Raw genomic sequence first — 25605 nt, forward strand, 5'->3', positions numbered from 1 at the left:
GCGGTGCACGCTGGGATATTTAAGTCTTCTCCGCGGCGCGGAGCCGCGATGTCTCCGGCAGCTGCGGCGGCTGGAAGAGGCGACCGGCGGCGGCTGATAGCGAGTGTCAGGGACGGTCGGGCCCGGGGCTGGGGCTGCGGAGGGCCGGCAGGGGCGGCACTGCTCGGCCTGTCGCTGCTCGGCCTCGTGCTGTACCTGGTGCCGGCGGCGGCTGCGCTGGCCTGGCTAGCTGTGGGGGCTACCGCGGCCTGGTGGGGACTGAGCCGCGAGCCCCGAAGTTCGCGCGCCTTCTCCTCGCTCGTTCGGAACGCGCGCCGTCAGCGAACACTGCTCGCCTCGCCCCCGGCCAAGTCGGCAGTAAACGGAAATCTTCTAGAGCCGCGGAGCTTACTCGAAGGACCTGACCCCGCTGAACTGCTCCTCATGGGCAGTTACCTGGGCAAGCCCGGCCCCCCGCAGCCCGCCTCCACCCCGGAGGCCAGGGACGTGCGGGAGAGGCCCGGCCGCCGCCCACCTGCCCGCACCGCGGCGCCAGCTCTATCAGCCCATCCCCACCGCGTTCATACTCAACCCTCCCTCCCCACTCCTCTTCTCCGACCCTCTAGGAGGCCTTCCCACCGGTAAGATGACCCTGATCTTCCCCACACCCTGCTCTCTATCGACAGACTGAATTGAGGACTTGACTTTTAAAGCCGATTTTCTTTTTCATTAAGTCAAAGTGGATTCTGTGTCGTTTTGTCCTCTTAAACACTTTAATGTTTGTCAGCCGTCTCCTGCTCGCCCCCTTTACCCTTTGGAATGAGGTGTGATGCCACAGCTGTTCCTTTCTTTCCAGTTCTTAAAACGGAATTTTCATACAGTATAGATTTAGTAGAGTACTGGATAAACCATTAAATAAATATTCCTTCTTCTGGGGGAGATAGCTTTATTTTTCGAGTGTAATCATATGTTTTGTTAGGTTTTTTGGTTTTTGTTTTTTTGGATCACTAAGAGAAATTCTGTGGTTAGCCAAGCTCAAAGAGCTGTTCCTATGAAAAAACTCTGATAAAACTTGATACGTGAAGATGATTTCATTTAGTCTAAATAGCTGAATAATTCAAGAGAATACAAAAATTTGGTGAAAATACTAGATTCTTGAAAAGTACACTTAGGAGTTCCTGTCATGGCTCAGAGGTTAACGAACCCAGCTGGTATCCATAAGGACGCAGGTTCGATCCCTGACCTCGCTCAATGAGTTAAGGATCTGGCATTGCCATGAGCTGTGGTGTAGATTGAAGACATGGCTCCAATCTGGCTCTGAACCTGTGTTGCTGTGGCGTGGCCTGGCAGCTCGGTTTCAGCCCCTAGCCTGGGAACCTATGTATATCTTGGGTGGGACCCTTAAAAAAAAAAAAAGACAGAAAAAGTAGACTTAGTTGAGAAGATGATTTTTGTGTTAAAAAATGTATACATTTGGGGGGTATGATACCAATAACTTAGCATAAAAAATTGAAAAGATTGAAGCATTCTTGAGAAGTTTTTCCCTAACACACACTTTTCTTCCATTGTAGTTTACTTGGTGTGGACAAGGTTTTCAGTTTCCCTCTCAAATTGTTGAAGTCCATTGTAGGGACAGCTGTTAAGCAGCTGTCACTTTCTGCCTTTAGATGAAATGAGGAAAGTTGCCAAAAAATACTGTGTGTTGCTTGGGAACAGATTTAAGCTCTCTGTGACATATCTGAAACCACGTGGTTTTTCAGTGATTTCAATTTTCTGACATTCCTTTAAGCTTATTTGGTATCTCCCATCCTCACAGGGATTGTGGGACTTTATCACATCGGTTTGTAATAACACCTCGAAGAAGATATCCAATCCAGCAGGCCCAATATTCCTTGCTGGGGGTACTTCCCACCGTGTGCTGGAATGGTTGCCACAAGAAGACTGTGCTATCCGCTCGCAATTCCAAAATGGTGTGCAGCCCAGTGACAGTGAGGATTGCTCCCCCGGATAGCAAATTGATTCGTTCCCCTCTGTGAGTACTGTCGTTGGAAGAATAGACTCCTGTTTGTATCCACTTTATTATTCTGTGGTTATTCCTTTGACAGAGGAGAAGAGGAAGTGGCTGCAGATTTGAATGAGAAATCTCAAGTTCTAGTAGTTCAATCATCTTTTTATTTAGTTTGCCTTAGGCTATAGCTTTAATTGCTAGGAGTAATTTCTGTGAATGTATGAATTATACTTTTGCTTGTTGGTTGGCTTCTGATGTCCACTAATTGAAGTCTGTGCTGTTTGGCTTGGTAATTAAAATATCTTAATGTTAGAATTTTGTCTTTCATTGTAGACCAGAGCAGGTTATCAGCTCAACACTGTCCTCACCATCAACTAGTGCCCCAGACCCATGTGCGAAGGAGACTGTGCTGAGTGCCCTCAAAGAGAGGAAGAAAAGGACAGTGGAGGAAGAAGACCAAATATTTGCTGATGGCCAGGAAAATAAAAGAAGGTAACAGGCCCAGCAGAGTAATAAACAGGCCTCTTACTTTAGCTCCCAGGATTTGCTGAGTTATAGATCTCTTTGCAAAATATATAGAGGCCTTGTCCAGTTTGTGACCTGTCATAGGTCCTCTTCTTTGGCTTTCTTGGACGAGCTTGGGAACAAGGACTTTAATGCTGTTCATTCCCTGAGATAACATGTTGGATAAATGGTGTGATATATCTTTGTCATAAGTACTAGGGATAAGCTAACAGCTATTAGCCCTGTTAGACTCATACTTTTGATACAGACTTGTTACATTTTATTTTTGAGGGGAATGCTTAAAGTCTTTTCTTCACAATCCTGTGTTGGTTAATTATTTGGATAACCACCAGTTTCAGTGTTGTGATTGTGCCGAGGGGAATGTTTGGCAAAGAAAAGTTAAAACTAGAGTATGGTAGATTTATCAGTAATGAAAGTAAAACCAATTTCATTATTTGGCTTTTGATAACTTCATGAGAATGGAGTAAATAGTCTGTTTCCTAAGTATAGAAAAAGAGGAGATAGGAAATTCCCATGTGATGCAGGGGGTTAAGGATCCAGCATTTTCACTGAAGAGGCTTGGGTTGCTGTTGTGGTGCAGGTTTGGTTCTTGGCTTGGGAACTTCCATAACCAAAAAAAAAGAAGGAAGAGAGGAGATAGAAATCACTAATTGGGATGCAGAATTGCATGTGGCTTTCATCAGTTAAGGATTTCAGTCATTTTTGAATTCAATAAATTGAATGCCTCTGTGTGCCAGAGCCTATTCCAGGTACAGCTGAGAAAGCTTTAAATAAGACAGAGTCCTAGAGTTCCCAGCGTGGCTCAGCAGTTAATGAATCCGACTAGCATCCACGAGGATGCAGGTTTGATCCCTGGCCTCGCTCAGTGAGTTAAGGATCCAGCATTGCCGTGAGCTGTGGTGTAGGTCGCAGGTGTGACTCAGATCCTTCGTCGCTGTGGCTCTGGTGTCGTCCAGCAGGTACAGCTCCAATTTGACCCCTAGCCTGGGAACCTCCATGTGCCATGGGAGCGGCCCTAGAAAGACAAAAAAAAAAAAGAGAGAGAGAGAGAGCAAAGTCCTCTTGATACTTATTTGAAGGAGAGAAACCAAATTTAAAAAAAATAATGCAATTTAAAAGGTAATTATAGATTATACAAAAGCAGTGATATAACAGAAGGTAATGAGAAGGGGGCTTCTTTATATAAGATGAGCAAAAAAATGCTCTGTGAGAAGACACCAGACCCCACACTTGAAATCATCAGCCTCCTTACCTAGACCAGAATGTTCATATCCTACAGATTCAAAATTCATCAGCTTTGATAGCTTAAATGACAAAATGGAGTAGGGAACTGTTCATCAGTGCACGTGTTTTGATGTAGCAGGAAGATCAGGTAATGATGACTAGAGATACGATTGACAGGTAAGCAATTTGAGCTGATGTCCACTTCCTAAGCAGAAGTGGTGGGGGTGGGGAAGTATGGAGGTGGGAGAAGAAATAATATTTTATGGTTCTGGTAGGTTTCTCATGTTCTCTGGGACAGTAAATTTTCTTGACCCTAGGGAGCCTGTAACAGGGTTCTGTGTTGTCTTTCCCATGATTGGAATAAGCAGTGATTATGTGTCCCATGCATAGGCCCTTGTATGTGATACATGTGAAGCTTTTCTTTAACAGACTTGCCATATTAACCTGTAGAGCACTATACAACGTGTGGGGTGATCGCTAAAGTGTTGTTTTTGTTTTTAATTTGGGGGTGGAAGGATGTTAAATTTGTGATGCTGTTGCTTTGGAGAAGTTAGCAAATAAGTAATACACATGAATAGTTCAGAAGATCTTGGAAGTATTTTCATACTTTCTTTATTGCCCAGCCAAATACCCAATCTTAACATAAATTTACTGTTTGGAATCTTTGAAATTGAAGTATCCTTTTCCTTGTCAAGCATGGAACCTATGCTCCATAGAAATAAGATCCCAAGAATATGGGAATATGATTTAAGGGGAAAAAAGTAACTTCATTTAATTGAGAGTTTTTGATTTATCATAGGCGCCACGATAGCAGTGGGAGTGGACATTCAGCATTTGAGCCGCTGGTGGCCAATGGAGTCCCTGCCTCTTTTGTGCCTAAGTAAGTGGAAATCCCTGGATGAGATACAGACTGGGGAAAGGGCCTTATCGTTTATTGTCCTGTAGATTTTCTTCCTTGCTTTTTGCATTGCTTTATTAAGCTAAGATTCAAATCTTTGAAATCAGAGAGGAACATTTTGAGTAACTTGGCACAATAGCTATCTTCTAATTCCTTTTAACATTTTTTAATTAATATGAGTAAAACACACTAAGGTGAAGAGGGTTTATAACAAGTATATATAAACAAAGATCACAAGGTTTGTGCAGTGGATAGTATGTTACGGCTGTATTTGAGTTTAAATACATTTGAGGAAGAATCAGATGAGAGGGAAAGTGCCTCAGAAATATGTGTGTAAAGCCTGGGGTGACTTAAGCTTAATTTGAGTCAGCAATGTGATATGGCTGCTGCAAAAGCTAATGTGTTCCAAGTCTGTGCTGGTAGAAGAACAAGATTCAGATGAGGCTGGTAAGTGGTAGTCCTGCTTTCCTTAGTTCTACTCGGATTGTCCACGGAGTGCGTTTGGTTCTGTGTGCTGTACTATGAGAGCAGATGTACGCCAACTGAAAGTTATTCCAATTGAAGCAGCTAAGATTTGATGGGGTGGTGGTGGTGGGTAATGCAGTTTTGAATTTGTATAAATACTAGGCCAGACGGGAAAAATCTCGAGGGAAGTAAAGGAAATTTGGATAATAGTCTCAAAAAAACTTAAAGACTCTGACATGAAAGAAGAAAAACAGCCTGCTTACTTTGGCTCCAAATAGTATCCGTGGGTGAGAGGAAATACACTTTCATCCAGTTTAAGAGTAAACTTGTCCATGGTTGGGTATCATAACAGGTTGGATAAACTATTCTATGGAAAAGATGTGTAGGGAATTTCTGCTTCACTTGGAAGCTTAGAAAAAATGGTTGGTTCCTCTTAACTCTGATTTTTTAAACAGTTTTATCTGAGATATAATTGATGTATAATAATAATTGGAGTTCCCGTCATGGAGCAGCAGCAACGAATCCAACTAGGAACCATGAGGTTGCGGGTTCGATCCCTGGCCTTGCTCAGTGGGTTAAGGATCCATCATTGTGTAGGTCACAGACACAGCTCGGATCTTGCGTTGCTGTGACTCTGGCGTAGGCCGGTGGCTACAGCTCCAATTAGACTTCTAGCCTGGGAACCTCCATATGCTGCAGGTGCGGCCCTAAAAGGACAAAAAGACAAAAATAAATAAATAATTTTTAAAAAAATAATAATAAATTGCTTGTTTAGTCCAATTTGGTGTTCTGGTCGTAGCTCAGCAGAAACAAATCCGAATAGTATTATCCATGAGAATTCAGGTTCGATCCCTGGCCTTGCTCGGTGGGTTAAGAATCCATCATTGTCATGAGCTGTGGTGTAGGTCACACGTGCCACTCGGATCCCAAGTTGCTGTGGCTGTGGTATAGGCCATCAGCTGCATCTCTGATTGGACCCCTAGCGTGGGAACCACCGTATGCCATGACGTGTAGTCCTAAAAAGAACGAAAAAAAGAAAATAAAGTGTACAATTTGATAAGTTTTGACATGCGTACACTTGTGAAACCATCACTACAGCCAAGATAATATAAACATCACTTCCAGAACTTTCTGTGCTCCTTAGTAATACCTCCCTCCATCCTGCCCCCATCCCCAGGCATCCACTGATCCTGTTTTCTGTCACCGCAGATTAGTGTGCATTTTCTAGAATATTATATCAGTGGAATCGTTTGATTTTTAAAATGTTATTTTCCCTTCCAGACTGTCAGATAAGTTTAGCCAAATTGTTAATAATAGAATTAAGAGCATTATTCTTTTTTACTGTCTATAAGAAAGATTTTGTGTCCATGGTGAAGCCTTAAAAGAGTGCCTTGAGACGTTCCTGCTGTGGTGCCATGGGATAGGGATCCAGCATTGATGTAGCTGTGGTGTAGGTTACAGCTGCAGCTCGGCTTTGATCCCTGGTCCAGGAAATTCCCTATGCAGCCAGTACAGCTGAAGAAGATTAAGAAAAGAGAAAGACTGTTTTCAATAATGCATCTAACTATCTTTTTCCCTTTTTATTAGGCCTGGGTCTCTGAAGAGAGGTCTCAATTCCCAGAGCTCAGATGACCACTTAAATAAGAGATCGCGCACCTCTTCTCTGAGCTCCTTGACAAGCACGTACACAGGCGGCATCCCCAGCTCCAGCCGCAATGCCATTACCAGTTCTTACAGTTCTACTCGAGGTCTCTCTCAGGTACATTTTCCTTGTGCTGTTGGAGAAATGGGTTCTAAGCATTAGTCAATTAATCAGCCAGAGTTTACTGCCCACCTTCTATCTGTCAGATATTGGGATTACCTCTAAGCTAACAGAAGATATAAACCCTGAGTAATAACCAAAGGTCAGTGGAACAGAATAGTGAGCCCCAAAAGTGAAGCAGTCACATGTGGAAACCTAATATAAGACAGAGCCGTTATTGCAAATAAGTGGGCAAAAGACAAATAATTCAATAAATACTAATTTATTCAAATAAATAGTAATTTAATCAAAAGGTAGATTATTTTATTATTATTTTTTTATCTTTTTAGGGCCACACCTGCAGCATGTGGAAGTTCCCAGGCTAGGGGTCAAATCAGAGCTGTGGCCGCTGGCCCATGCCACAGTCACAGCAACACCAGATCCAAGCCACATATGCACCTACACCACAGCTCAAGGCAACACTAAATCCTTAACCCACAGAACAAGGCCAGGGATTGAACCTGGGTCCTCATGGATACTAGTCAGATTCGATTCCGCTGAGCCACGATGGGAACTTGTCAAAAGGTAGATTGAGTCTAGATTGCATTGGATCATAAAAGAAACTTATCCTATAGGCATTGAGAATTTAATAAAAGGTTTTTTGTTTTGTTTTGGGGTTTTTTTTTTTTTGGTTTTTTTAGGGCCACACCTGCAGCATATGGAGGTTCCCAGGCTAGGGGTCTAATCGGAGCTATAGCTGCAGGCCTGCGCCACAACCACAGCAGTGCCAGATCCGAGCTGCGTCTGTGACCTACACCACAGATTATGGCAATGCCAGACCCTTAACCCATGGATCAAGGCCAGGGATTGAAATCGCAACCTCATGGTTCCTAGTCAGATTCATTTCTGCTGCGCCACGACAGGAACTCCTAATGAAAGTTTTTAAAGTAAGATGTGGTCGTGATTCTTTTTTTTTAGAAAGAGGATGTAATATAACCTAGGGAATAGAGCAGACTCTGCCACCTGATGGATGTGGGTTCCACATCTTGGTTCTGATGCTTTATAATTGCTCTGGGACATTGGGCAGTAAATCACTTAAACTCTCTCTTTCTCATTTCTAAAGGATTACTGCAAAGACTGAGGGCAGTATTTGAAAAGTACCCATTACAGTGCCTGTTAATAAGTGGGTACCCAAAATATAGTAGCTAGGAAGATAAAGCATGTGAAGAGGAAGGTTTTGAAGAAGAGAAAAATTTAATCCAGAAGGCCCTTAGAGTGGAACAAAGGAAAGATGCAGGCCCAAGCCAGGGCAATCATAGGAATGCATAGAGGATAAAATCATAACATTTTATTTGAGCGCTTATTTATTCTGTGCTAGCCCCTCTGCTCACTTAGCCTTTCACATACATTTCCTCATTTAATCATCACAATAGGCCTATTAGGAGTTCCCGTCATGGCGCAGTGGTTAACGAATCCGACTAGGAACCATGAGGTTGCGGGTTCGGTCCCTGCCCTTGCTTAGTGGGTTAACGATCCAGCGTTGCCGTGAGCTGTGGTGTAGGTTGCAGACGCAGCTCAGATCCCGCGTTGCTGTGGCTCTGGCGTAGGCCAGTGGCTATAGCTCCGATTCACCCCGAGCCTGGGAACCTCCATATGCCGCGGGAGCGGCCCAAGAAATAGCAACAACAACAAAAAAAACAAAAAAAACAATAGGCCTATTAAAATGCACTCACCCCTATTTTAAGACTCTTTATATCAATTTCAAATGTACACAAAAAGAAATATCATAATGAACTTCTATGTAGCTTTAATAATTAATAGCATTTTGTCAGTCATGTTCCATCAACCGCCTCTCCTCCTGCCCTGTATGTTTCTGCTCTTATTTTTTAAAGTAAGTTACATATGCATCATTTCAACTATAGACACTTCAGTATATTTTTTAACTTTTTTTTTTTTTAACGTTAATAGCACTCCATATTCAAATTGCTCTTATTACCCTAAACTGTCATTACAGTTACTTTATTTGAATCAGGGACCCCAAATCAATTCATTACATTTGGTTCATATATTTCTTTGGCTCTTTTAATCTGTGATAGTATTACTACTCTTTTTGTTCTTTAGGATTTCCCAGATTCTGGTTTAAGTTTGCATTGTCATGGTGTCTCTTCAACTTGTACTCAGTTTCCTCTGTTCCCTATAAATGGGTAGTTGAGTCCTGAGCTTGATTTGATTCAAATTTAATTAATTTGGCAGCTTACTGCATAGTTAGTACTGTGTACTTCAAATTGCATCACATCAGGAGCACGTGATACTAATATTGATCACTGGGTTATTGTCACTGTGATCTTTTCATTTTCGTTTCCCTGTGAGTTTTTTTCTTTTTTGTCTTTTTAGGCCTACGCCTGTGGCATATGGAGGTTCCCAGGCTAGGGGTCAAATCCGAGCTATAGCCACAGCCATAGCAACACGGGATCTAAGCCATGTCTGTGACCTACACCACAGCTCACGGCAATGCTGGATCATTAACCCACTGAGCGAGGCCAGGGATCAAACCTGCGTCCTCATGGATCCTAATCCAGTTCGTTAACCACTGAGCCACGACGGGAACTCTGTTTCCCTGTGAATTTTTCGTCTGATGATTTTAACAACCCCACTTATCATCTTTGCCTGGGTGCATTGTTTTAGTAGGTTGCAAAATGGTGATATTATAACTCTCTTATTCCCTCTGCATTTATTAACTGAAATTTTACATGGAGGAGCATGCCCTGCCTATAGGAATAACAGGCTAAGCAGGCATTGATGCCATAGCTAACTCCAAAGGTGGCCAATAAGGTTTTTGCTATTATTACCTTTATGAACTTCTCTATTTTTATAAACATTTCATGATCTTCAGTACATTATTATTGTTCTTTTCTATGTGCTAACTTCTCCAACTTTGGCCAGTAGGAGCCTTTTCAAATTGACTCCTGTATCCTTTTAATTTGGCACCAGTAGTCTTTTTGTTTTTTGGGTTTTTAAAATTTTTTTTTTAATTTTTATTTTATTTTTAGGGCCATACCTACAGCATATGGAGGTCCCCAGGCTAGGGGTCCAGTCGGAGCTGTAGCCACTGGCCTACACCACAGCCACAGCAACACAGGATCCAAGCCACATCTGTGACCTACACCACAGCTCATGGCAATGGCAGATCCTTAACCCACCAAACGAGACCAGGGATCAGACCTGCATCCTTGTGGATGCTGGTCAGATTCGTTTCCTCTGAGCCACGACAGGAACTCCATGGAACCAGTAGTCTTTGATAGATAATGTCATTGCTTTTTTTCCTCCTCCCTCTCCAAAAAATCCGTCTTGTGCATTTCCAGTCCAAACTGAAGTTGGCTGTTTCTTTAAGTAGCCTTAGTTTCTTTCAGTTGGAAATGATATTTAGAGACTATAATCTGGATTTTAGTAGAGTTGAGATAACATGTCCTCCAGAAAAAGGACTCTGTCATTAGTTCATATTGATATTTCAAATATAGCTTTAGGATTGTATTCTTACAAAAATGTTGGCACCTAATTAATTTGATTGATCTTAGTACACAAAGTTTAGAATAACCATATCAATATTATTAACAGTGGGAGTTCCCGTCGTGGCGCAGTGGTTAACGAATCCGACTAGGAACCATGAGGTTGCGGGTTCGGTCCCTGCCCTTGCTCAGTGGGTTAACGATCCGGCGTTGCCGTGAGCTGTGGTGTAGGTTGCAGACGCGGCTCGGATCCCGCGTTGCTGTGGCTCTGGTGTAGGCCGGTGGCTACAGCTCCGATTGGACCCCTAGCCTGGGAACCTCCATATGCCGCGGGTGCGGCCCAAGAAATAGCAACAATAACAACAACAACAACAACAACAAGACAAAAGAAAAAAAAAAAAAAAAAAAAAAAAAAATATTATTAACAGTAAGACTTATGAAATCAGCTTAAGAATTATTTGTGGTTCTTTTTTTTTTTTTTTTTGGTCTTTTGTCTTTTTTTTGTTGTTGTTGTTGCTATTTCTTAGGCCGCTCCCGCGGCATATGGAGGTTCCCAGGCTAGGGGTCTAATTGGAGCCGTAGCCACCGGCCTACGCCAGAGCCACAGCAACGCGGGATCCGAGCTGCGTCTGCAACCTACACCACAGCTCACGGCAACGCCGGATCGTTAACCCACTGAGCAAGGGCAGGGACCGAACCCACAACCTCATGGTTCCTAGTCGGATTCGTTAACCACTGCGCCACGACGGGAACTCCCATTTTCTCATTAGTATACATCTCTTTGTAGATACTGGGAATATGCAATCAAAATAATGTGTTTTAAGTGATATGAACTAATTGTTTTCAGTTGGTTACACCACCATCTTGGTATACAGTAAGGTTCATTTATTCAGTGTTTTAAGAATTTCTGTGGTTTTCTTCTTGATACACAGATGAGCCTTGAACAGTATGGCACCAGCCCCCACACAGTTGAAAATTCATGTCTAACTTCACAATTGGACATGTATCCTCTGTAGTCATGATTCCCTATCTGCAGATTCAACCAACCAGGAATCCTGTGCTTCCATAGTACATATTTATTGAAAAAAATCTGCCATATAAGTACAGTTCAGACCCTTGTTTTTCAAGGATCAACTGCAGTTTGTTTTTAACTTTGTAAAATACTTATATTCTTCTGCAAAGAACATCTAATAAAAGATACACTCAGAGAAGTCCAGTTTCCATATCAGACCCTCCTCGTATTTTTTTTGTTTGTTTTTTGGGTTTTTTTTGTTTTTTTTTTTTGGTCTTTTTGCCATTTCTTGGGCCGCTCCCACGGCATATGGAGGTTCCCAGGCTCGGGGTTGAATCGGAGCTGTAGCCACCGGCCTACACCAGAGCCACAGCAACGTGGGATCAGAGCCGCGTCTGCAACCTACACCACAGCTCATGGCAACACCGGATCGTTAACCCACTGAGCAAGGGCAGGGACCGAACCCGCAACCTCATGGTTCCTAGTCGGATTCGTTAACCACTGTGCCACGATGGGAACTCCCTCATCATTTTTAATACTTCATCCATCCACTGTTTTTTCCCCAAACCCATGCAAATCAGTATCTTTGTAACCCCCTATTTTCTAGCATTTAGGTTAGATTTGAGCCTCCATAGCAGTTATATATATAGAAATTCATCATTTTTTTTCTTTTTAACAGCTATATTGTTACTTTTGTCTGCTATTGATAAACATTGGGTTGTTTCAGTCTTCTGCTGTTACAGATAGTGCTGCAAATAATACTTTATTTCATATGTCATTTCATACTTTTAGCCATTATACTTCTGTGATGGGTTCGTAATAGATTCCTGGGATAAAGCTTAAATGCATGTGTAATTTTGCTATACATTGAATTCCCTTTGTTAGAGTATTTTCCATTTCGCATTTCTGTTGGCTTTGTATGAGTGATCATTTCTCTACATTCTGTCTAACAAACCAGGTTGTGCTAGCTTTGGATTTTTATAATTTGACAGATGAGGAGTAGTATTTAATTTGTGTCTCTTATGATTGAGTTTGAGCAGCTTTTCATATATTAGAGAAACATTCTAAATGAACTAGATTAAAATGTAGAGTAGAAAGCGTAAAAATAAATGTTTGCTAAAACAGGCTTCTCATGCAGTGCTGGTGGGAACATCAGATGGTACTCTTTTCCTCGAGGGCCACGCGGTGGTGGTCGTCAGCATTGGAGATGTACATACCCTTTGATCCAGCAGGTTTACTTTTAGGAATTAATCCTACACATAGACATATACAAGGATGATGATTGTAGCAGCTTTTAATAGCAGAAGCTTGGAAACAATGTGTATACCTTCTTAGAAGGCTGGTTGAATAACTTAGATTATTTCCATAAGTTAAAGTACTGTGTAACAAAATGAATAAGGTAGTTTAATAGGCAACTAATGTGAATGACCTCAAAATGTATTTAAAAAGCATGGTGCAGAACTGTGTGTATAGTGTCCTCTATTCATGATGCTGCTTTCTTTAATCTTTTGATGTGCATAGGATAATTCTGACAGGATATATTAGAAATCGGTAATAACTATTGAGATAGCGTGGAAGCCTTTTACTGTATACGCGTTGGGATTTGTAATATATACTACAATATTACCTTTCCTAATATCAAAAAAAAAATTTTTAAGTATGGATGACTGTTAAGTAGAAATTCCTGTCCTGGCTCTCTCAGTCTTCGTCTCATTGGTACCTATTGTAAACATTCCTATTGTGTATGCAGACAGATAATACACAGGCTTCTGGTCTGTTTTACAAAAATGGGATCATAGCATATGTGGTTTTTCTTCATCTTTTTTATTTATTTATTTATTTTGCTTTTTAGGGCCACACTGGTGGCATGTGGCGTTTCCCAGGCTAGGGGTCGAATCAGAGCTGTAGCCACTGGTCTACACCACAGCCACAGCAGCTCGGGATCTGAGCCACGTCTGCGACCTTCATCACAGTTCACAGCAACACTGGATCCTTAACCCCCTGAGCCAGGCCAGGGATCAAACCTTCGTCCTCATGGACGCTATTTAGGTTCATTAACCAGTGAGCCATGATGGGAACTCTTCTCAGTTATTATTGAATAATCTATATACTTGAGGGTTTTTTTTGTTGTTTTGCTTTTTTAGCAGACATAGGCGAAGGTCGGAGGCTCTAACAGTGACTGGAAGCTCTGGGTCATAGTATCTTCCTCCAGAGAGGTCATTTGTTGCCTCTGGGGTAGGGCAGATGACTCTGTACAGTTGGAATTGACTTGATTCTGAATTGGTTGCCAGTTCTTGTGAGGGCTAGTGTTTCTCCGACTTGCCCGGTACCCTACTGCATAGCCTTTGGAATTCCAGCTGAAAGCCAGCGGTGCACGTTAGGGCCCTTCTCCTTTGGAAACCACTGAATTCTGTCCTGTGTGTGTCTCCCCAGCCTGATGGGACTGCCCGAAGCTTTTCTCAGCCTCTCAACTGCAGCTTTTACTTTCAGACTGGGCGGTCACATTGCTGCTCCTCTCTGCCTGTCGCCACAGTGTCTCACTGCCTTAGTAGCTCTCCATAGCTTCCCAACAGATGTGTTTCATATTTTCTTCAGCATTTTCTGTTTGTCCTCCACAGCGGGGTTGATCTAAAACAACCTAGTCCTTATTCAGTATCTTGTAATATCCTGTTAGGGGAAAGAATCTGAAAAAGAATCTGTCTGTAAGTAGTTGCTAGCTGCCTGTTCATGTGTGATATTTGAGTTATGATAGATTCTTGGAAGTAAAATTGCTAGAACAAATAGCACAGTGCATCACTACTTTCTGTTTTGATCATAATTATCTTTGAAGTGGTCCACATATCAGTTATTTTAAATTATTAGGATAATGAGGAAGTCTTTGGAAGGAGAGATGAGAGTAATATGAAAGATTTTTACGTTGAAGCTTCTTGAAAGAAATGTGTGCTGCAGTCATACCCAGTAGTCAATGGAGATGACAGCCCTTCTGTTTTGAAGGCTAGGATCACCTTTGGCACGTTGTTGAAAATGCAGGATATGAGGCCTAAGCAGTCATTGTTTTTTCAAATGGCTGACCACCTTTGTCATTTACCTGAGTATAATAAAAAAAAAGTGTTAGTGATTTCAACTTTTTTCTCAAGCTCATTCTGAGCCTTGGGTTTCCTGATTTTTTAGTCTTAGGGAACTGTTCTACTGTTTTACCACCTGTCTTTGATTTAAATTTTTTTCCACATAGAAAATTTTACTAAACATTGTTATTTCCCCGTTTGTGCTTATATAATGCACCTTTGCTGAGTAAGAAATCACTAGAAGCGTCTCAGTAGGAAAAATGTCTATGGTGATAGTTTAACGTCTTTGAAAATAGGCCAGAGACAGTGAAACTCTTTGCAGAGTGCTTGCTCTTTTGCAGTTACTTTGCTGCTAGCCCGGCCCCTCTACCGAGGGAGGCAGAGATGGAAACAGACTCTCTTTGCTCGCTGGGGACTCCACTTTGTGACAGGAAGATGTATGGATAATTATCCTACAAACTACTGCTAATGTTGCAAAAGTGGTAAATGTCATGATAGTATATTTTTTAAAAGTAATAAAGTAAAACTGAAAATTCAGTGAGAGCAAAACTAAATTAGTTTACTGGCTTATCTTCATTACGGCAGTTTCTTAATTTACTTGTATCCATAAACAAGAGTAGACTTGCCTGCACATCATAGCTCTAAACTGTTCCGGAATGTGACAGCCCAAAAGTACCTTCATTCCTTCTACATTTATTAGTTAGCATTCCGTGACTTTTTCAGAACTTTTCTCCTATAATTATATTGGCCACTGACCTTCTTTTCAGGAGCCTTTCTCCACAATTAAATACTTCTTTAGTTACTTAAAAGGAGATGTTTTATGCAGTGTGGAATAGAGCCACAGAGTCACTTTGAAGATGAGATGAGAAACTATCCACGGGGGTCAGTCATATTACTTCTGTTTGGCTTTTAGCTGTGGAAGAGGAGTGGTCCTAGTTCATCTCCCTTCTCCAGCCCCGCTTCATCCCGCTCCCAGACGCCAGAGAGGCCAGCAAAGAAAATAAGGTAATCCATTGTTACTTGCTGTGTGGCTTCATGAAAGGTCAGAAAAGGAGGGACATTTACTTGGCTCTTAGGCTTTCTGCAACTCTGATTTGGAGGATCAAAGAAACTAACATTTAGAGGAGAGCAAAGTGCCCACCTCAACCGCTCTCATCTCTCACCGTTCTCCCGTGCTGGCTGTAGAGGCCCTGGCTCTCCTCACCACACTGCAGTGTGAGTGACTGGGGTGCAGGGGTAGAGGCCTCGCAGGACAGAGTGAACAGAGCGAATAATGTCAGCAGGCTGCATGTTCTCGACTCCAGCTGACCCTCTAGTACCTACAGTCAAGTTGAACATCACTCTGTTAGGGATCAGATCTGTGAGCAGAACTTTGAGGAACTTGGTGGGTTGTAAGTAAGATTTGGAAGATGGTTGATTTGTGCTTATTTTAAGACGAAGGTTTTTCTTGGCTTCCATGAACTGCCTCCCTTCATTTCTGTGGGCATTTTCTCTTACTTTTGTCCTGGCCTCCTGAGATCTTAAATCTATCCTGGTTATTCTGGACTGTGTCCAGTTGGCAGGTAAGCAGGTCCCAGATGTTACCCTGTACTTTTCGTCAGCAAGCCTTTCTAAACTTAATTCTATCTTTTCCTCCTACAGAGAAGAGGAACTTTCTCATCATTCTAGCTCTTCCACGCCACTGGTAACAGACAGGGAGTCCCAGGGAGAGAAGGGTAAGTGGCGTGCCCGGGAGCAGCTTTTGGTGGTGTAAGTGTTGAGCGTTGCCGTGTCGGAGACCTGCTGGGAACAGAGATGGGAGTTCCTGTCCTTTGGCGGTTTATAGTCGTGTAAGGGAGCAGGGTGACATTTACAAATCCAGTATGACGTGGTGACAGCAGCTGCGGATTAGCTCAGGGTGAGGTATCTGTGAGCAGGCCAGGTAATTCGTGTCCAGCGTGCAGTTGTATCCATGCAGTTGGAGCAGTTCTCCCTTTACATCCTCTCGACTATTAGAAATAATCTTGCAGATACCGTCCAAGCGCCCACATTGTGAAAGGTAGAGTCTGTCGGAGATACCAGTGAACGTTCAATGCTAAAACTAGGGGATAGACAAACCTATCCCTTTCTGGCAGAAAGGAGGCAGAAAACAAGTCCATATTTCTTTCTGTAGTTGCAGATACAACCACATGGAAGAAACAGAACTCATGGAATTCCCCATTGACACCTGGCAGCTCAGGGCAGCGGAAACGGAAGGTTCAGCTGCTGCCGTCCCGGCGAGGGGACCAGCTGACCTTGGTATGGTCTTGTCTGTCTACCTCTGCCGCCCAGCTTAGCTCTGTCTTAGGAAGGCTAAATACGGCAGCCTTCCAGTTTCTTCCGATGGGCTTGACTTCTTTTTCTCTTTGGTAGCCTCCACCTCCCCAGCTTGGTTATTCAATCACTGCTGAAGACTTAGACTTGGAAAAGAAAGCTTCGTTACAGTGGTTCAACAAGATCTTGGAGGATAAGACTGGTGAGGAATATAGATCAGATTCACACTCCAGAGAGGGTTTGTTTCTCGGATGGGAAATCCATTTGGGTCCTCAGTGTGAAATCTGGAGAACAGTGAGCACTGGGATTCAGGAGAAGCTTTTTTCTCTTGTTTGTCTTTTTAGGGCCGTACCTGCGGCATGTGGAGGTTCCCAGGCTAGGTGTCTAATTGGAGCAGCAGCTGCCGTCCTACGCCAGAGCCACAGCAACACCAGATCTGAGCCGCATCTATGACCTACACCACAGCTCATGGCAATGCGGGATCCTTAACCCACAGCAAAAGCAGGGCCAGGGATCGAACCCGCATCCTCATGGATACTGGTTGGGTTCGTTTCTGCTGAGCCACGACAGGAACTCCGGGGGACACATTTCTAAATGACTTATACTGAGACCCTGAATATCCCTGTGCTCATGATAAAATCTTTTCTTCCGTAGATACTGCCTCGACCTCTGTCCCTGAGAGCCCACCTACCAGTCAGCCTTCCTTCACTTTTACCCTGCCTGCTGCTGGGACTGCTGTCCCCACAACCTCCCTCCCAGCCCCAAGCACTAACCCACTGTTGGAGAGCTTGAAGAAGATGCAGAACTCCCCAGGCCTACCATCCCTCCCTGGTGAGAGAGCGAGCTGTGGAGACATCAGCCTTCGCTTGGGGGGAAGTAAAAGCACCATGCCTGTCACTTGCTAGAAATGGTTGTAGAGGGCGAGCCCATTCTGGCCTCCCAAACCTGAGCTGGTGCAAGCGTACGAGCTTCAGAAGGCTGCAGTCAGGAAATTCAGGGAAGAGGGGCTGCAGCACTTGAGGTGGGGGAAGGCGCTTCGTTGGGGCACTCACATGGCTCTTGATGGGAAACGCAGTTCTTTCGCTGCTCTGAGCCTTGTTGTCGTCATCTGTAAAATGAGAATATTGCTCACTTTATGAGGTGTCCCTGAGGTGAAGGGATCACGTGCTTAAGATGTCTTGTCACATGCTTGCTAGACCACAGACATGAGGGAATAGCAGTTGCTTTTGCTCTCGGTTTTCAAGGGTCTGCCGACTGCTGCAGCCACGTGGCCTCCGGGCACTGCGTGTGTGCGCCCTCCTTTACTGCGCTCTGCGGCACTCCAGGATGTGTTAGCTGTTCGGCCTCCCCCAGGGCTCCCGGCAGAGGCCAGCCCATTCGGGGTTATGTGTTCTGTACTTAGCGCCTGGTCGGCAGATAGAGCGCATCTCTGTTAGAGAGTAAGGTGGACCTGGGTTATTGACCGGACTTGAGTTCAGGTGATTGGATTTGTCTTAGTTTCTACACATTTAACCCCCAATGAGGCCAAGTGTCATCCCCGTCTGTCTTTCTCATGAGCTGGGAAGGGTGGAAGGTGTGAACACATCCTCGATGTTCAGGAATGAGCAGCTGAAGGGCCGTGACGCAGACTAAGTCCTCACGGTTGACTGTGGAATACTTGGCACCGTGCTCAGCGTTGCACACCCCCATGTCTGAGGTATTCCAAGTTCACTTTCTCTGCTTTTCTTCCCAGAATCTGCTGGCATGGCAACCACTGTGGCCCATTCACCTCCAAAGACACCCAGCCCTCTGGCCCCTCTTGGCTCTTCACAGTCAGGGCCTCTTCCGGGCACCTCCTCAGACTCCAAACCTACAGCCACTTTCTTGGGACTGACCCCTGCTTCTTCCCCTGGACCAGTCACTGACACCACCAAGTCATCTCCGGCCCCTCAGGCTGAGACATCTGCCAAATCCCAAGCCCCGTCCGCCCCATCCCCCACCCCCAAGCAGAACATTCCTTTTGGAATGCTGAGCACCCCCACTGCTAACCCTCCTGCCTCTGCAGCTCCTGCCGTGTCTTCAGCATCTCCCATGTTCAGTCCCGTTTTCCCACCCCCTCCCAAAAGCGAGAGTGAAGGCCCCTTGCCCTCTAGCCCTTCCAAGGTCACAGCCACAGCATCTTCCAGCTCAGCCCTCCCCACAACTACCAGCAGCCCATCCCTCACCTTCAAACCTGTCTTTAGCCCCATGGGGCCACCTGCATCTGTGCCCACAATAACCCCCTTCTCCTTCAAGCAAACAGCTCCTCCAGCCACTACTACGAGCACCCCTCTCTTCACCGGCCAGGCCAGTGCCACTCCTGCAGTGGCTTCTGTGACCACAGCCAGCACCTCCACAGACTCTGCTCTGAAGCCCACGTTCAGCTTCTGTGTGAGCAGCGTGACCAGCACCCCAAGCAGCGTGACTAGCACCACTGCTTCCACCTCCCAGCTCTTCCTCTTTGGGACTCCCCCTGCCTCTGGTGCCAGCTTCACCCCAGCTATGGGCTCCATATTCCAGTTTGGCAAGCCTCCTGCCATGCCTGCTTCAACAGCAGTCACCACCTTTGGCCCGTCCCTTCCCAGTGCTGCTCAGACAGCCGCCAGCAGCAGCACCACTGGTTTTAGTGGTTTTGGCAGCACCCTTACAGCCTCCGCCCCGGCCACCACCAGCCAGCCCACACTGACATTCAGTAGCACCACCACCCCGGCATTCAACATTCCCTTTGGCTCAAGTGCCAAGCCCTCCCTCCCATCATACCCAGGAGCCAACCCCCAGCCCAGCTTCGGAGCCACTGATGGGCAGCAGCAGGGGGCTGCCAAGCCAACCCTTGTCCCCACCTTTGGCAGCTCCTTCACATTTGGAAACTCTGCAGCCTCCGCCCCGACTGCAACGCCAGCGCCAGCCCCAGCCCCAGTCCAGCTGACCTTTGGCAGCACCACACAGTCCGCTTTTGGCGGCCTGAAAGCCACAGCCTCTGGCTTCGGCACCGCTGCCAGCACCCAGCCAGCCTTTGGCAGCACCACAGCCGTTTTCTCCTTTGGTGCAGCCACCACCTCTGGCTTTGGAGCTGCAACCCAGACCACCAGCAGTGGGACCAGTAGCTCTGTGTTTGGCAGCACGACGCCATCTCCCTTCACATTTGGGGGATCGGCAGCCCCAGCGGGCAGTGGAGGCTTTGGCATCAGTGTGGCTACCCCAGGCACCAGCTCTGCCTCCGGAGCCTTCAGCTTCGGAGCAGGACAGAGTGGGCCTGCTGGCAGCACGACCCCTTTTGGGGGAGGCTTGAGCCAGAACAGCCTGGGCGTGCCCAGCCAGAACACGTCCTTTGCCTTCAATGTGGCCAGCACGCCGGACAGCAAACCTGTGTTTGGAGGTAAGATCAGAACCTGACTCGGTCTGCTGGGCAGTGTCTACTGTTTACTGTGTGGTAGTGAAGCGATGGCCGTTAGATGTGTAAGTATCATGTCAGGTAGCAGGAGAGGTCTTGATAAAACATGATGAGTGACTGCGGGGGGGATGCCTTTCTGAAAAAGTAACGCATTTCATTTCTGAGACTTGGTGGCGAGAAGGGTTTGGGTGCGGATGGGGAGGGTGTGAGACAGCACCAGAGACGCGGGAGACGCTAGTGCAGAGCCCCAGAGGTGGGGACAGCCTGGCGGGCTCGGGAACAGAGGGAGCCCGGTGTGGCTGGAGGCTTGAAAGTTGGGGAAATGGCATAAAATGAGGTCGAGAGGCAGACAGTTGAAGGGTAAGTGTGTGGATTTTAAGGACTAAGGCAAATCGGTGTAGAATTTGAAGAAGAGTGAGGCGTCTTCGTCGCCATGTGGAAGGTGGAGGATCAGGACCTTGAACCCCGAGCGGCTCTTGGTCACGCAGCCTGAGAGACGGGCTCGAGGAGCGGGTCAGGGCGGAGTGCGGCCGAGCGGAGCCTCCTGAAGCAGTTGCCTTGGAGTGGGCACAGGAGTGGGAGGAGCGGGTGGGAGGCTCTCGGGCAGCTTGGAGGCTGCACGGGCTGTGGTGGTGAGTGCGGAGTGAGGCCGCGCCGCACTGCCCTCTGTCCCCGCAGCGCTGTTCTGAGATGGCCACTAAGCAAGCGGTAGTTGGTAAAGCCACCCTGTTCCCTCAAGCAGGGAGGGGCAGTGGGTGCGCTGGAGGTCCTGCAGCGGGGTCAGGAAACACCGGGGCGCCAGCTGGGTGCTGAGGGGCGGGGGTGGGCCCTGCAGGGCAAGTGGGGGGGATGGGCGCAGCGGCCGAGGGGCCAGAAGGCAACCCCACGGGGCGGCCTCCGCTGCCTCTCGGCTGTTAGGCTGGGCGGCTCACCTGAGCAGCGCAGGAAGCCCCGCTTCTCTGTGCGGTTCCCTGCGGTGGGGGGTCCAGTGGCAGACCTCCCGGCAAGGCTCAGGGCCCTGTGCCCAGCAGCCTGGCCTCTAGTTGTCTGCTGTCTCTTCACCCTAGGCACCTCCACGCCCACCTTTGGCCAGAACGCCCCTGCTCCTGGGGTGGGCACGTCAGGCAGCAGCCTCTCCTTTGGGGCATCCTCAACACCCACCCAGGGCTTTGTTGGAGTCGGACCTTTCGGTAAGCGGCCCGTCTCCCCGTTGCCCGTGTGATCTGCTTGTCGCCTCTCCGAAGAGGGGGTGGGGAGGACTGGCAGTTCAGCTCCGAGGGAATCAGTACAGCCCGGGTCTGGAGCTGAGCAGCAGAGCTCGGCCAGGACCCATCTCGGCAGCATTCCCCAGACCGCTGGGAGCCAGGTCCAGGCGCCTTCCCAGGCCTTGCTCCCGGACCGCCTGTCATCTTGGGGGTTTGCACCTTCAATCGGCCCCTCCCTCAGAGGGTTGCGAGAGCTCCGAAAGGCTTTTTCCGGCACCCTCGGTCTCGAGAGCCCTGCTGCCCGGCGGCAGCTGCCCTGATGAGACCTTGTTGACTCTTTCCAGGATCTGCGGCCCCTTCCTTTTCCATTGGTGCGGGATCCAAGCCCCCGGGGGCTCGGCAACGGCTACAGGCCCGGAGGCAGCACACTCGCAAGAAGTAGCCCCCGGCCCTTCCCCCCACCCCATCCCACCCCCACCCACATCTGGACCTCGGCACCTGCCAGAAGGAGCCTCTCGTCTTCTAGTTCCATAAAGCAGAGCCACCCCGAACCAGTCTGGCCTCAGCCACCGGGGCAGGAGTGGCGGCTGCAGTGGCCGGTCCCTCTCTTCCAGGAAGCAGAAGCCCCAGGCCTCTGGGGAGAGGGGGAGGCAGGAAGGACGCGGCAGGGCGGAAGCCTGTGACCTTACTTGAACAGTTCCACTGGTGAGGCTGGAGAGAACGAACACACCACCTGTACATATCGCCCTCTTCCCTCCCTGACGCTCGTGTAGTGCATAAGCTTCGTCAGGCGCCTCCCTTCCCGCCGATTCCCTGAGAGCCACCTCTGCTGGAGGGTGGCAGGTAGAGCCCGCACCACTTGCATCCCTGATACGCATTTGATGGGATTGGGGGAAGCAGCTTATCCCTATAGCTTTACCTTGCTTGGCTTGGCTATAAAAAGTGCTTCTCCCCCTCTTGTCCCATTAGAGGACTCGGTTCCCCCATTCTTGCTGCTTTGTCCCTCACCGACTCCTTGCAGGATCGATTCCTTTTAAAATGATCCTGAATCTAGCTTTGCCTTGGAGACCCCAGTGGGTGCTGCTCCTGCCAGGTTCAAGCCTCTGTTTCATCTCCAACCCTCTCTGCCAGTTTGGCCCCCAAAAGCTTGGTGGCTCAAGACTGTTAGCCTGGCAGATCCAGGGGTGACACCTCACTCCGGGAGAGGGAAGATCTTGGAACAGGCAGGATGCCCGCCGCCGCTTTCAGCTGCCTCCTCGCTCACCTTCCCCGTTGGCCTCCCTGGGCTTGTCTGCCTCTCCGGGATCGTATGTTTAAAGCCTTGTCCTGTGTTCCTTTGTCTGATGCTCATGTCTGTTGCTCTTTGAATCGAGTTTGGAGGAAGAATTGAATTGTATGAGTGGCGGCATGTTGGTAGTGCCGGACTTAACTGTTTCTCAAGTTTCTGGGGCCTCGCTAATTGAATGTGGAAAGTAGCACCGCTTGACGGCTACAAGTGCCGAGTCTTGAATTTTCAAATGGTGTTTTGACTTTAAGGGCTGGCAGCCTAGGAGGATGGGGCCGCGGAGAAGCAAAGGCCTCTTCCCTCTGTTTCTTTCCCCACCTGCCTAACCTGACTGTAGGCTGGGTCACCCGTAGTGTGAGTTAGAAAACCTAAATTATAAACCACATTTTAAGAGTGTATCTCACTCCCCGCCCCTTCCTTTCTTCTTCCTTTGTTCCCAAACCACATACTCCAGGCCCAAGAGCCTTGCTGCCACGCCCATCCTCTTTGGGAGAAGTATGAATGCGTGTGTCTAAATTAAAAGAAAAAAATATTTAAACATTTTTTAACAAAATAAAAAATTTATTTTTGTATTTAAGCTAAATTGCCTTTTAAATTCCTTCAAGCTTGGTTCATTGAGGTGGTTAAGTATAAATGCTATTGACTAGAAATTAGCTGTATAGTTAAGTTATGCCTGTGTGAAGAAGAGGCTCACGTGCTGTCCCAGGCAGCTCTTCCAAGGGACTGGAGCTCCTTCTGGAAACAGAAAATGTAATTCTTATTTTATAAATGTGATGTAGCTGTGACTAGTCCCCCTCCCCTTTGTGACTGAGGGTGAACGTCCGCTGGCGCTGGCAGGGGACTGCGCCCCCAGGGAGAGCTCCACTACTCACCGCTGTGTGTGCAGCTGCAGAGGGACCCGAACCTCGAGCCACGGGCGGGGCGGGGCACGGGTCTGGAAGCGAGGCTCCTGCCTATACCTTCCCGAAGGTAGACCCCTTAGGCTGGCGCGCGCGCGGAGCTCGTTTACCTCGGTTCCACGGGCAGGACCGTTGGTCCAGGAACCCCCCGAAGCAGGCGGCCTGGCGCGGCCTGAGTGTGAGTGTGTGCGTGCGGGTGTGGACGTGCACTGGACAGCAACGGGAGGCTGGGACTTTCCATCACGAGTGAAGACTGAATCCTGTGAGTCTAGTTGGAATTTTTAGTATGAATGTGAGGTTTTTCTCCTTGCTTATGTCATAAGAATAAAAAACTGTGATCTATCGTAGACCATGTCCTGCCTTTTATTTCCGTGGGCAGCAGTGCCTCCCAGCAAGAACACAGCGCAGGGGCAGCGGCACAGCCCGAGGGAGGGCCACCCTCCCCGGCTGGAGGAGCAGGCTCGCCCGTTTAATTCCTACAGCCATGGAAAGACCCTTTCCACACAAGCCCACTGCCCGGCACTGAGGGCCGGAGACGAGCTGGGAGGAGGACCTGAGCAGTCCAGGCTCTGAGCCCCAGCTACGTGCCAGGCTGTGTGCTGGGCGTGGCCGCTGCCTTTCGCCGCCGTCTCTTCCTCCTTGGGCCTGGGCTGGACGTCAGTTCTGGGATGGATGCTTCGGCCTGTGAGACGGCACTAGGAGCAAAAGCACAGGAGTTAGATGCGCCCTAGTCTCCCAGCATCTTCCGAGTGGGCCCCCTACTCGCTTACCTTGGCACCTCTACCCGTTCAAGCACAGCGATGAAGAAGCCACCGGTGAGCGTGGTGTCAGGGGAGGCCCGGAGGCAGTGTTCAGCACCTGGAAACGTGCCGAGGCCTCGATGCGGCCAGGAGGGGAGGACGGGAGCCAGCCTGTGGGGAGGAAACGTGACAGGCTTCGGGGTAAAAGGGCAGCCCCTCCCCGAGACCCTGCCAGACGCCCACTACCTGAAGGCTCCTGCCCACTACCTGAAGGCTCCTGGGCTCTGCTGCAGGGCAGCTTGTACCACATCTTCATTCTCCTCCTGGCAGAGGGAGCACGTGGAGTAGACGAGGCGCCGCAGGGCAGGGAACGTGAGCGCGTGGCTCAGGGCCCGCTGCTGGAAGCCCGCCAGCGCCCGCAGGCGCTCCTGGCTCGGGGCGCCGGCCCCGGGCTCCTCCAGCCGTCTGGTCAGCATCCCTAGGGAGAGCACTTTTCTCACACTCTCCGTGAGCACATGAATCCCCTACGTACAGGCCAGCACACCCGCGCGGGGCCACGGTCATCAGACTCAGAACGACACCCAAGGCCAGCCCTCCTGCACTAAGGCTGCTCTCGATCTGTGGGGGCCTTTGGCCGTGCTTCCTCCCCCACCCCCCGTCTCACCAGAGCCACTGCACGAAGGATCCAGCAAGATGTACTGGACCTGACGATAACGCTGGTCTGTGGGTGCGACCGCCAGGAAGTCCTGCTCGGCCAGCTCGCAGCAAGACACCCCAGCTCGGGCCAGCAGGGTGGCCATAGACGCCAGCCGCTTGGCATCCAGGTCAAAGGCAAAGATCTTCCTAGGGAGGAGGGCAGAGCTGAGGTGAACTGAGAATTCACGGAACACGTGGGAGCCCACGGCTCTGACACATAGTGACACGTCGTTTTAAGTCAAGACACACAGAAAGTACGTAAACGTCTTTAAATTCTAAATATTTTTGAGGGGTCAGTGGTGAGAAATAACGGGCCCGGGCACTCTGCCCCAAGGGCAAAGGAATTCACATCCCACACCTGCAACCCACTGGGAAGTGTGGTGACCTGCCCTCGGTCCAGAAGGACATGTTTGAGGGAAAGGCCCCCTCTTCAGCCTTCGTGACCTACTAGAACAAGAGTTCCTCTTCGTTCTTACAAAGTGGAGGCTCAGACCCCACCCCACTCCCCTGTGTGACTACAGCACTCACCCTTGGTTCTTGAGAAGAGCAGCCAAGTGACTGGTCTTATTGCCTGGGGCAGCGCATGCGTCAATGACATGGGAACCCGGGGGAGGAGCCAGCAGCACGGCTGGGAGACAGCTGGCCTGGGGGAGCGG

General features: G+C 48.0%; 2 protein-coding genes across 7 annotated transcripts in view; one reads left to right on the plus strand and one right to left on the minus strand.

The window, feature by feature from the left end:
• On the plus strand, positions 1-23860 carry POM121C (POM121 transmembrane nucleoporin C). The gene is made up of 13 exons (XM_003124420.6): positions 1-620; positions 1796-2011; positions 2321-2479; positions 4536-4616; positions 6687-6858; positions 15337-15428; positions 16065-16138; positions 16576-16700; positions 16815-16917; positions 17370-17546; positions 18448-20109; positions 21192-21314; positions 21674-23860. The coding sequence occupies exons 1-13, from the start codon at positions 49-51 to the stop codon at positions 21769-21771; spliced, it is 3654 nt and encodes a 1217-aa protein (XP_003124468.4). The 5' UTR covers positions 1-48; the 3' UTR covers positions 21772-23860.
• The window catches only part of NSUN5 (NOP2/Sun RNA methyltransferase 5), a 9370-nt gene continuing 6919 nt past the window's right edge, over positions 23155-25605 (minus strand). For 4 of the 6 annotated variants that reach the window (XM_003124402.6, XM_085016827.1, XM_085016826.1 and 1 more), the window contains exons 6-10: positions 25478-25593; positions 24918-25096; positions 24521-24731; positions 24284-24424; positions 23155-24208 (exon numbers count right to left, since the gene is read on the minus strand). In XM_003124402.6, the coding sequence (XP_003124450.1) occupies positions 24094-24208; positions 24284-24424; positions 24521-24731; positions 24918-25096; positions 25478-25593 (762 nt within the window). In that variant the 3' untranslated portion in view covers positions 23155-24093. The remainder of the gene's footprint in view (positions 24209-24283; positions 24425-24520; positions 24732-24917; positions 25097-25477; positions 25594-25605) is intronic. The other 2 variants (XR_014840248.1, XR_014840249.1) reach the window with 1 other exon arrangement.

This window comes from Sus scrofa, chromosome 3, assembly GCF_054392235.1.
Source record: "Sus scrofa isolate SSC_HxYL_T2T_F1_AM1 chromosome 3, Sscrofa_HxYL_maternal_Yorkshire_Landrace_v2.0, whole genome shotgun sequence".
NCBI classification, from domain to species: domain Eukaryota; kingdom Metazoa; phylum Chordata; class Mammalia; order Artiodactyla; family Suidae; genus Sus; species Sus scrofa.